This window comes from Ictalurus furcatus, chromosome 3 (genome assembly GCF_023375685.1).
Source record: "Ictalurus furcatus strain D&B chromosome 3, Billie_1.0, whole genome shotgun sequence".
Lineage (NCBI taxonomy): Eukaryota > Metazoa > Chordata > Actinopteri > Siluriformes > Ictaluridae > Ictalurus > Ictalurus furcatus.
In genome coordinates, this window is record NC_071257.1 from 21,098,152 (window position 1) to 21,110,269 (window position 12,118).

Consider the following 12,118-nt stretch of genomic DNA (forward strand, 5'->3'; position numbering starts at 1 on the left):
TTAAATGGAAAAATACTCTTCAATTAAAAAGAATCTTTTTATATACAGAATAGTCAACAGTAGCAATGCTGTTAGAATATTAAACAAACAAATGGATGAAAAGGTGCCCTTAGTGCATAGGTTATGAGGCCTTCACAGCTCACTGAACTCCTCTTGAGAGCAGAAAACCATGGAAAGGCGAGATCCGTGGCTACGTTCAATAGTTCATGCAGCCTTGGCCTGCACCAGGAACAGACCTTAGCTGCCCCTTGATGGAAGAGTTTTAAAAAGAGTAAATAAGTGTATAATAAGTAAATAAGAGTAATTGTGTGTTCCTCAGTAGGACTGGAGTGCTGCCTTTAGTCAGTGTGATTTCAAGTCTGCCTCATGCACCTATGCTGCAGCGTCTTTTCTATGCAAATGAATTGCTTTAAACGTCTCTGTGTCGGTTAAAGGGGCTTTACACTGTGGTTGATATGGAAAAGAGAGCGAGAGAGAACTGGGAAGGATGAAAAGCAGAACGTAAGTGACGGGGCTGCATCTGTTCGAAATGGGTGATCATTGACTCTAAACATCTGTGGGCTTTCTCATTTGAAACGTCGTTGAAGTGTTTGACGCGTGCAAGTGACATTTTCATGGTTTTTTTTAATGACTCTTACGCCTGTTTATTCATGGAGATGAATTAGGTGTTTAATTTGATTATTTTCGTTTATGACATTAAAAAAAGACTGGCGAAGATTGCATTTTAAGAAAGAACTGGAAACTTTTTGCATCGTTCAGTTCTTCTTATTATTATTATTACTATTATTATTACAAACAACTTGTGCTGTCAAGTGGTGCAACAGAAAATCGTTCAAATACCAACAATGCCACAGCCATCTCTCTCTCTATCTATCTCTCACTCTCTCTCACTCACTCACTCACTCTCTCACTCTCACTCTCTCCTGTTAATCACAGTGATTCTCGCTAATCATGAGTGTCTATGAGCTCATGTATGCAGAAGAAAACAGTTACTGTAGCGTTTTTTTTTCCCCCTCAAAGTGTTACGCTGTCCTGTGACACAACACGAGCAGCAGTTTGAAAAGATGCGGCTGGCTGGCTCTGGGTGTTTTGGAGGAAGTACTCGTTAACCTTCCTCTTCCTGGTTGGTAGTTGTCGTATGATTGGGATGGCTTGCCGGTGGGTGGAAATTGGCAGGTGGCCAGAATTGGGGGGAAGGGGGGGGTATATCTTATTTATGCTTTATGAATAATTTTGGAGATTTAGAGTTTAGAGTGTAAATTCAATTCAGTTAATTTTTTATTTGTGTAGTGCTTTTAACAATGGACACTGACGCAGAGCAGCTTTACAGAAATATATAAATCCAGGATATAAATTTTACATTAGTAAGTTTATCCCTAATGAACAAGCCAGAGGTGACAGTGGCAAGGATAAACTCCCTGAGATGATATGAGGAAGAAATCTTGAAAGGTTCAAAATGGAACCCATCCTCATCTGGGCAGGATTATAAATAATTCTCTTCTGTAACTGTGTACTACATGGTCAAAACATGCAGGTGTGTAACCAGGAAATTCATTATAGTTTTCACATGAAGTCTATTTTGTTAAAGATATCAACAGTTCACTGATGGAGACTTGAGTGCAAAACTGTTCGTGACAGTTGAAGTCCTAAAGCTATCATAGCAATTGTAGTTCTGTGCCAAAATAGTTTGAATCTTTGTTGGATTACAGAAAGTCTGTATGAAGGACCTTGTTCAGCTGTTGGTGATGGTTTATAGTTAATCTTGTGTAGAGATGCACCGATGTACCGGCCAATAATCTGTATCGGCCTATAGTTTAAAAACATCCAATGATCACGGCTGATTTATATCCTGTCAATAAAAAGAGGGCGGGAAAATCCGTGCTTTGTGTATAGATGATGTCTCTTGTGTGGAATGGCGACAAAACTACAGTTTTTAAGCTCTGCACTGCTAAAATTTTACACCGCGTGCTGCAGCAGAGCAGAAGCAGTGCATATTTATTTCGGCGTGCATGTTAACAAACTGTGCTTTTACACCGGATGCTGCAGCAGTGAAACGGGAGTTTCGGCGTCGACTCTATGTATTGCCACAATGTTCGTGCTGAATTAAAGTGCCAGTACACTGTCGAAAGATTTAAATGAAGATGAGTTGACAAAAAAAGTAGTATATATTGCACAGAAAAATATATTTGTAGAGTAGTATATTTCATATCCAGTTAATATTAATATATAAAAAAGTTGATGATATATATTACCAGTGTGATGTCAGTGATGAAGTAGAAATGCTTTTGTTTGTGGTGAGTGAATGTGAGACTAACAGGAGGTTTTTTTTAGAATTCAGTCAATGTTAATATGAATTAATAACATTCAATAAGTTAAGCAATCTTACTTTAATCTTCAGTATTTAGTTCATGTATTAATGTTAATTAGAGTAAAGTGTTTTCTGTTTATGAGACCAGTTACTATGAAACAACTTGTTGAAATGGAGAGAATAAAGTTTTTATTATTTCTTTCAGAATTGTGGAATCAATTATTAATAATTTAAAAGAAGGCAGATTATAATATTATTAGTAGCAATTTAAAAGGTATAAAAGGCAGAACCACCAAATTATCTTTATCGGTATCTGCCAATATCACTCTGAATAAAAATTTTGTATCGGTGCATCTCTAATCTTATGTGAATTCATTCAGCCGTATCAGTCTGTATCTGTCCTCTGTATCAGTCCTAAACACCTTTACACACACTCGTTACCGATCTTAAGCTTCACAGCTTGTTTGGTAGAGAGTAGTTGGCTTCTGGTCGTTAGTTGGTTGCACCCCAAGCTCTCTCTTAGTTCCCTCTATCATGTTGCAGTGCTGTTGTGATTAGAACAAGAAAACCAGGCGTGAAATGAAGTCTCAGGTGAGGCAGCCTCTGTTTTTTGGGGCAGAAAAACAAAACCCCTGCTCAGTGTTGTCCTGAATGTCCGCGTCTTACAAGAGATGGAGCGCAGTCATGCAGCACTGCCAGGAGCTCTTACTTTACTGTCCCAGTCTCTGTTCTGTTCACCTCCATTTAAACCCACTCCATCCTCCAGTATGCCAATATCAGTAGGAAATAAATATCGAGCTTTGTAGAGGAATAACTAGCATTTTATATTAAAAGCCACTGCAATGATGTTATGTTCTTGCCATTCTGGTTCGCTGAAATTAAATGATTGTGTGTACAGCCCACGAGTAAAGCCTTGGAAAATAAATGTACCAGGATATTAACCATCATCCCCCTTCCTTGTTTTCATAACATGGCTTTTACTTTTTATCTTTTGCTTCCTTTTGTAGTAGGTATTTTTTCATTACTTTGATCGAATTGAACATCACAAAATAATGAGTCTCAGGAGGTTATTTGTCATACTGATACGAAACCTTTTGTTAATCTAGCTTGAGCTTTACAAAACAGGAGTTTCAAAAAGAAGAAGCTTCCAGACCTTGTGAAGGAAACTTCCGCATTCCTCGTACTAGAGCTGGACGATGTTCATGATAATTTGAATTAATTTGAAGGATTTTTTTTTTTACATGCTTTTCAAATGTTGTAATCGAGATTATACACGTGCGCATGTTTAAATTTTTTTTAAAAACATCTGTACATGCAACCAGCATCTTCTTAACTTGATAAATGCCTCCTACAGCCTGCACTACTCCCTGCGTGCTTAGATTTAAAAAAAAATTTTTTAAAAACCCCACAATAATATAAACAGTCAGCTCTTTGCCGAAGACTGAGCTTGTAGCAAAGAGAGGTGCAAATATCATTTCAGAGATATGGAAAATATCATGTGAAATATAATGCTGCATTACATCCTAAATGGTAATTTGCCAGTTTTAATTGTGCCATTCTCGACCTCGGCACATTCGACATACAAAGTTTTCTTTCTCAAACAGCGAACTGTAGTCAGTATTTTAGATTTAACAAACAAATATGTCTGTAAGTTGATTAAATTAAAGCTAATACTAAAGTGCACCTATTGTGGTTTTGAAACCTGCCAAATTTAGTTTTAAAGCTCTCATACAATAGATTTCCATGCATCCAAGGTTAGAAAACACTTTAATGTGCTCATAATTTAAATTACAGCATTAACCCCCCCGTCCCAGCCCCAGAGTCAAAGGATTTGTTCAACGATCCGTTATAAAGGATTCATTCTAACCTCCTGACCAATCAGAGCAGAGGCAGAATATGCTCTCTGAAAGGAGATGTCCCAGTCTGTTGTGATTGGTCAAGGCTGTCAGCGTGTTTCAAAAAGGAAACGGCCACTACCATAACGAGTTTCAGCTCCGTCTGTTCGTGAACAGCCAATGAAGACCAGAGGTTTTTTGTTACAGACCTACATAGGTTTGTACAGGAAGTAAATCTGGAGTTTCTAACGACTTGTTTCAGCTGTTCAGAATCGGTTCCTTCTTCTGGGAGTCAATAACTCCGTTTGTCTTGCGTTTATTTTTTTTTTAATTTTGCAGACTTTTTTGCATTCGAAAAACGGCTCTGTAACGCACTACATGAGAGGTAATATTTGAAAATCCATAATAATTGCACTTTAAAGGTAAGATGTTTTATTTCTGATGCTGTGCACATCCAAGTTGATTTGACATCGCTCTTTAAACTGGGAAGTAACTCGAATTTGAGAAGAATACCCCAAGGACATTTCAGCTGCGGTGGCATTTCATCTCACAAAGTTTACTCTGTTAAGAAAGAAGGGTTCACGAAGTTGTGCAAAAATGGTAATGGCACCATCTATAGCAAATAGTGCAAACAATGTTTTTATTTATTTCCATCCATCCATCTTCTATACCGCTTGTCCTTCTTCAGGGTCATGGGGGAACCTGGAGCCTATTCCAGGGAGCATCGGGCACAAGGCGGGGAACACCCTGGACAGGGTGCCAATCCATCGCAGGGCACACTCACATAGACATTCACCCACCCATTCATATACTACGGACACTTTGGACATGCCAATCAGCCTACCATGCATGTCTTTGGACTGGGGGAGGAAACCCCCGCAGCACAGGGAGTACATGCAAACTCCACACACACAGGGCCATGTTTGGAATCGAACCCCGACCCTGTAGGTGTAAGGTGAACGTGCTAACCACTAAGGCACCGTGTACCCTGTTTTACCCTGTTTGCTCTAGATGTTACTGTTTTTCATATTCAAATTTATCTACCTTTTCACAGTCGATTCTAATAAATTAAAAACCTTTTATAAATAAATTGTGTAATTTTTCAGTTGCATTATGTAAGAACAAAAAAAAAAAATCTTAATTAAGAATTGCTCATAAAGCTGAAAAAAAAAAAAAATCAAGATTTAAAAAAATTATATATTTTTTTGCAATATCACCCAGCCCTACCTCATACATGACTGTGGAATTACTGATGACTTTAAAAATATATAGAGAAAAATGATTAAAAATTGATTTCTATAAGAAGTCAAGATAAAGACTTCGTATGTTATTGGGTTTAGCTTGAGATTGCTTTATGTGTGAGATCTGAACACATATAATAAGATTATAGATTTGCTCTTCACTCTTCTATTCTTCACTTAGTAATTGGGTTTCTTACTGATGGACTGGCTGGTGGCTCCACTGACCCTGTCATCGTCGGGTTCTTATCCAGTTGGGTTCTTATCCAGCATTGACTAGCCTGTATTGTCTAGCATTGATATGTATGCTCTCTATTACTCGCCCTAGCATAGAGTTAGACACCTCTGGCCCCTCGCGGCTTTGCTCAGCTCTTCTCAGAAAATGGGAGCCCAATTACGTGAGTCCTTTTTGCTGCTTCCCAGATTGCATTAAGATCGAGATGGTGATATGCTTCGCCCTCGGCGCTTCTCCAATGATAGCTGTCCCTGCATATTGACTGGTCTGCCTCCATCTTCTCTAGTGGGCACTTTGCTGTTTATTTCCCTGGATAGAGGCCTTGCTGAAAGGTGTATTGGTAAGGGGAGAAGTTTTGCAGCATATCTGTTATCGGATCTTTAATGCTGCAGCATAGCATAGTGCTGATGCTAACCCAATAAGGGTGGATTATGAGCAGGATCCATCAGCAAGTAATGGCCCGGTCTGGACAGCTACACACTAACAAGGGTCATAATCGACCTGCTTGTTTTACTCCGTCTCTGTGGACCCACGCTTCTGACAGCGCCACTTCACTGTTGAAATGAAGAAGAATGGGTCATCTTTCTTTGTTTCTCACTTCCCCTATGGAATTTGTTTCTTCTTGCTTTCTTTTCTCATTTTTCTGGCTTCCTTGTCTTTTTTCTTTTTTTTTCTCCTCTCAGCCTGTTGTACTGTAACAGGAATTGATTAAATGCTGGAGAGCTGATCACCAGTAGACTTCAGGAAGCTCCTCAGATGAGTGGTAAAATGTTCATTTGCCTTGACTTGACTCCACAGTTTTAAACACAAGGGTGCCAGAAGGGGTTCTTTTGGCTTCCCAAACAACATTTTGATTGGTGGCTCTTTACCCATTGTTTTTGTTTGTTTGTTTATTTGTTTGTTTTCTGTAGCATCAGCACAAATGGTGATTGGACAGATGGACAGACAGACAGATAGATGGATGGATAGATGTATGGACAGATGAACCTATTAATTAATTCTTATTTAAAGAGCCAAAAATGTTTTTTTTACAAAATAAAACATAAATGTTTCCCTTATGACCTCTGATCTAGAGAACTTCTCTGACATGGCATCCCATCTCAAGTCTTCCAATAATTGGTTGCTTTAATTAAAAATTATTTTTATTTATTTATTTGCATGATTTCTTCTATGTATTGACATTGCAAAACCACCAGATTTGGGAAAAAAAAAATATTTTTTTATTTTCTATGACGGATATCCTTGTGTCATGGCACACAACAAAATTTGGTTATACAGCTGTTTACGGAAACCTCAATATCTCGGCTCAGGATGGGCCTTGTTCCTTGGAACAAATATTGACCCCTGGAGCACATTACAAGGTGTGTGTGTGTGTATATGTGTGTGTATATGTGTGTATGTATGTATATATGTATGTGTGTGTATATATATATATATATATATATATATATATATATATATATATATATATATATATATATATATATATATATATATATTAGATAGATAGATATAGATATAGATATATATAGATATATATATATAGAGAGAGAGAGAGAGATATATATAGATATATATATAGAGAGAGATATATATAGATATAGATATAGATAGATAGATATATATATATATATATATATATATATATATATATATATATATATATATATATATCTCTCTCTCTCTCTCTCTCTCTCTCTCTATATATATATATATATATATATATATATATATATATATATATATATATATATATATATATATATATAATTATATTTAATTGTTTTGAGGAGTACCTGGGTAAGTGTAGTGTGCATGTAGAACATTTCAGGTTTGAGACTTTTAGACTTTATTTTAGTTATTAATTTTTTTTATGGGAGCAAGAAAGAGCAAGTAAAGATTTCCCTCACTTTCGGGTTGAATATCTTTGCTGGGGGACCAGATACAAACCTGAAATTTTCACAGAAAGAGATCAGTTTTTGTTCTAAGGAGCTAGGCCCATCCTGAGCCAAGATATTGAAGTTTCCGTAAACAGCTGTATAACCAAAATTTATGTGCCATGACACACAGAGATAGCCCTCGTAATTAAACCAAGTAAAATAAAAAAAAAAGCCAATACATAGAGGTATTCACTCAAAAATAAAAGCACCAGGGTGCAATTTTATTTATTTATATTTAAGAGTGCATTAGATGCTCACAAACAACCCGGGATGACTACAAACCTACGTAGGCTGTCTTGTCTTTTCTTTTCTGGCCCATGTTCTTTCTGTGGAACCTCTTCTTTTTTCATTCCCCTTTGTTCCATCACCTGGGTGAACATATGGAGGTACGGTGAAACTGCTGACGCTAATCCAACCCCGCTTATTTCCTCACGTAATGGAAAGAGACTCTTTGTGGGGCTTGGTGCAAGGAACTGACTGTTTATCTGGCCGTAGAACAGTACAGGAAGACACCCTAAACAAACAGGAAGAGAGAGATACCAGTGTGCATAGCAGCTCGCTGATTCTAGATAACAGTCTAATGGATTTTTTTTCCAAAAGACTCTTTTATCTGTAAGATACTCTAGGGAGGAAGATCTATACAGCATAAAGGCTTTTTATATAAAAATTGCTGGATTATTTATCAACCAGTTGTGTGTTTAATTATAGTTTTAATGATCGTTTTATTTTTGCATTGATTCCATAGATAGTCCTTGTCTTTGTGTGAGCATGTTGAATTGTATGGACCAAGCAATTAAATAGTACATGTATATGTATTGCTGTGTCCTTCCTGCTCAATAAATGCAATTACTCAACTGCTTGTGCTCTTCTCTCTTCATGTCTTTCACCTTTTTTTTTTTTTCTTCCCTATTATCTCGGTTTCAAACTCCCACACATTTTATTGACCCCTGCCCACCCCTTTAATTTTGTCTTCCTCTTTGTGTCCTTCTTTCTCCTTCTTGGCTCTCTGCAGAAGTCTTCTGATGCTGCTTTGCCCTCGGCATCTTCTCCCTCTTCACAAGCAGCCGAGAAAAACAAACTGGAGGTACTGTAGAGCGCTCGCTGGGTGTGGTGTGCTGTGCTTTTGCTATGTGTGCTGTTGAGTCTCATATCATGTTAAATGCTGAGGATCGCAAGCCCAAGGTTTGTAATTTGTTATTGTAAAAGGAAACCGGATGCCATAATACCGTCTCCGTCAGGGTGCAGGGGGACCGGACGAGTCAATATTCAGTCTCTTAGCTTTTGCAGTCTGTTTACAGTGTTTGGTTCTCAGGACCCTATAGCCAGTCGTTATTTCATATCCCCCCCCCCCAAATACAGCTGTTGTTAAGAGTCTGAGCCTTTCTTATGCTTGAACTATTGCATAACGCTTTTCAGTCATTTACTGAAAAAGAACTTTTTGCAGAATGCAGAAGCAAGAGCACTGAACTGAATATTCATGTCTAACTGCATATTCCCCACGGCGATGTCTAAAAACCAAAATAGCACTACTCTCCAAAAATAACACAAAAGTAGTCGCAGCTCTTGCTTTAGCATGTATGTGTCAAAGCTCCAAGCGATGTCAGTTAGCAGTTTAAAAAAATAAATAAATATATAAATATATATATATAATATATATATATATATAAAATATATATATAATGCATGTATGTGTGTGTGTATGTGTATATGTATGTGTATATATATATATATATATATATTAGTGTATATATATGTGTATATGTGTATATATATGTGTATATATATATATATATATATATATATATATATATATATATATATATATATATATGTGTGTGTGTGTGTGTGTGTGTATATATATATATATATATATATGTATGTGTATATATATATATATATATATATATATATATATATATATATATATATGTATGTATATATATATATATATGTATGTATATATATATATGTGTGTGTGTGTGTGTGTGTGTATATATATATATATATATATATGTATGTGTATATATATATATATATATATATATATATATATATATATATATATGTATGTATATATATATATGTATGTATATATATATATATATGTATGTATATATATATATGTGTATGTATATATATATATATATATGTATGTATATATATATATATATGTATGTATATATATATATATATATGTATGTGTATATATATATATATATATACATATACATACATATATATATATATATATACAGTGAGGGAAAAAAGTATTTGATCCCCTGCTGATTTTGTATGTTTACCCACTGACAAAGAAATGATCAGTCTATAACTTTAATGGTAGATTTATTTGAACAGTGAGAGACAGAATAACAACAAAAAAATCCAGAAAAACGCACATAAAAAATGTTATAAATTGATTTGCATTTTAATGAGGGAAATAAGTATTTGACCCCTCTGCAAAACATGACTTAGTACTTGGTTTAAAAACCCTTGTTGGCAATCACAGAGGTCAGACGTTTCTTGTAGTTGGCCACCAGGTTTGCACACATCTCAGGAGGGATTTTGTCCCACTCCTCTTTGCAGATCTTCTCCAAATCATTAAGGTTTCGAGGCTGACGTTTGGCAACTCGAACCTTCAGCTCTCTCCACAGATTTTCTATGGGATTAAGGTCTGGAGACTGTCTAGGTCACTCCAGGACCTTAATGTGCTTCTTCTTGAGCCACTCCTTTGTTGCCTTGGCCATGTGTTTTGGGTCATTGTCATGCTGGAATATCCATCCACGACCCATTTTCAATGCCCTGGCTGAGGGAAGGAGGTTTTCACCCAAGATTTGACGGTACATGGCCCCGTCCATCGTCCCTTTGATGCGGTGAAGTTGTCCTGTCCCCTTAGCAGAAAAAAAACCCCAAAGCATAATGTTTCCACCTCCATGTTTGACGGTGGGGATGGTCTTCCAGGGGTCATAGGTAGCATTCCTCCTCCTCCAAACACGGCGAGTTGAGTTGATGCCAAAGAGCTCCATTTTGGTATCATCTGACCTCAACGCTTTCACCCAGTTGTCCTCAGAATCATTCAGATGTTCATTGGCAAACTTCAGACGGGCATGTATATGTGTTTTCTTGAGCAGCGGACCTTGCGCGCGCTGCAGGATTTCAGTCCTTCACGGCGTAGTGTGTTACCAATTGTTTTCTTGGTGACTATGGTCCCAGCTGCCTTGAGATCATTGACAAGATCCTCCCGTGTAGTTCTGGGCTGATTCCTCACTGTTCTCATGATCAATGCAACTCCACGAGGTGAGATCTTGCATGGAGCCCCAGGCCGAGGGAGATTGACAGTTCTTTTGTGCTTCTTCCATTTGCGAATAATCGCACCAACTGTTGTCCCCTTCTCACCAAGCTGCTTGGCAATGGTCTTGTAGCCCATTCCAGACTTGTGTAGGTCTACAGTCTTGTCCCTGACATCCTTGGAGAGCTCTTTGGTCTTGGCCATGGTGGAGAGTTTGGAATATGACTGATTGATTGCTTCTGTGGACAGGTGTCTTTTATACAGGTAACAAACTGATATTAGGAGCACTCCCTTTAAGAGTGTGCTCCTAATCTCAGCTCGTTACCTGTATAAAAGACACCTGGGAGCCAGAAATCTTTCTGATTGAGAGGGGGTCAAATACTTTTTTCCCTCATTAAAATGCAAATTAATTTATAAAATTTTTGACATGCGTTTTTCTGGATTTTTTTGTTGTTATTCTGTCTCTCACTGTTCAAATACAACTACCATTAAAATTATAGACTGATCATTTCTTTGTCAGTGGGCAAACGTACAAAATCAGCAGGGGATCAAATACTTTTTTCCCTCACTGTATGTATATGTATATATATATATATATGTATATGTATATATATATATATATATGTATGTATATGTATATATATATATATATATATATATATATATATATATATATATATATATATATATATATATATATATATATATGTATGTATATATATATATGTATGTATATGTGTGTGTGTGTGTGTGTGTGTGTGTGTGTATATATGTATGTATATACAAACATATATATGTATATATCTATTTCTCTATTACTTGTCTATTCCCGGTTCTGATAAGATTAGAGATGCACCGATACTAAATTTCTCAGCCAATACGATAACCGATTCAGAGTGATATCGGCCGATACCGATAGTTCTGCCTTCTTTTAAATTAATAATTGATTCCACAATTCTGAAAGAAATGCAAATAAAAACTTTATTCTCTCCATTTCAACAAGTTGTTTCACAGTAACTGGTCTCATAAACAGAAAACACTTTACTCTAATTAACATTAACACATGAACTAAACTCTGAAGATAAATTAAGATTTCTTAACTTATTGAATGTTATTAATTCATATTAACAGAATTAATTGACTGAATTCTAAAAAAAACTCCTGTTAGTCTCACATTCACTCACCACAAACAAAATCATTTCCACTTCATCACTGACATCAAACTGGTCATATATAATATCAACTTTTTTATATATTAAACATTAACTGGATATGA

At 36.3% G+C, this 12,118-nt stretch overlaps 1 protein-coding gene across 5 annotated transcripts in view; it reads left to right on the top strand.

Moving 5' to 3' along the window:
- smap1 (small ArfGAP 1) overlaps positions 1–12,118 on the top strand; it is a 125,826-nt gene that overhangs the window by 49,248 nt on the left and 64,460 nt on the right. For 3 of the 5 annotated variants that reach the window (XM_053621382.1, XM_053621381.1, XM_053621386.1), the window contains one exon: positions 8,569–8,640. The exons of the other annotated variants lie outside the window; for them this stretch is intronic. In XM_053621382.1, coding sequence (XP_053477357.1) covers positions 8,569–8,640 — 72 coding nt within the window. The remainder of the gene's footprint in view (positions 1–8,568; positions 8,641–12,118) is intronic. 5 annotated transcript variants of the gene reach the window in all.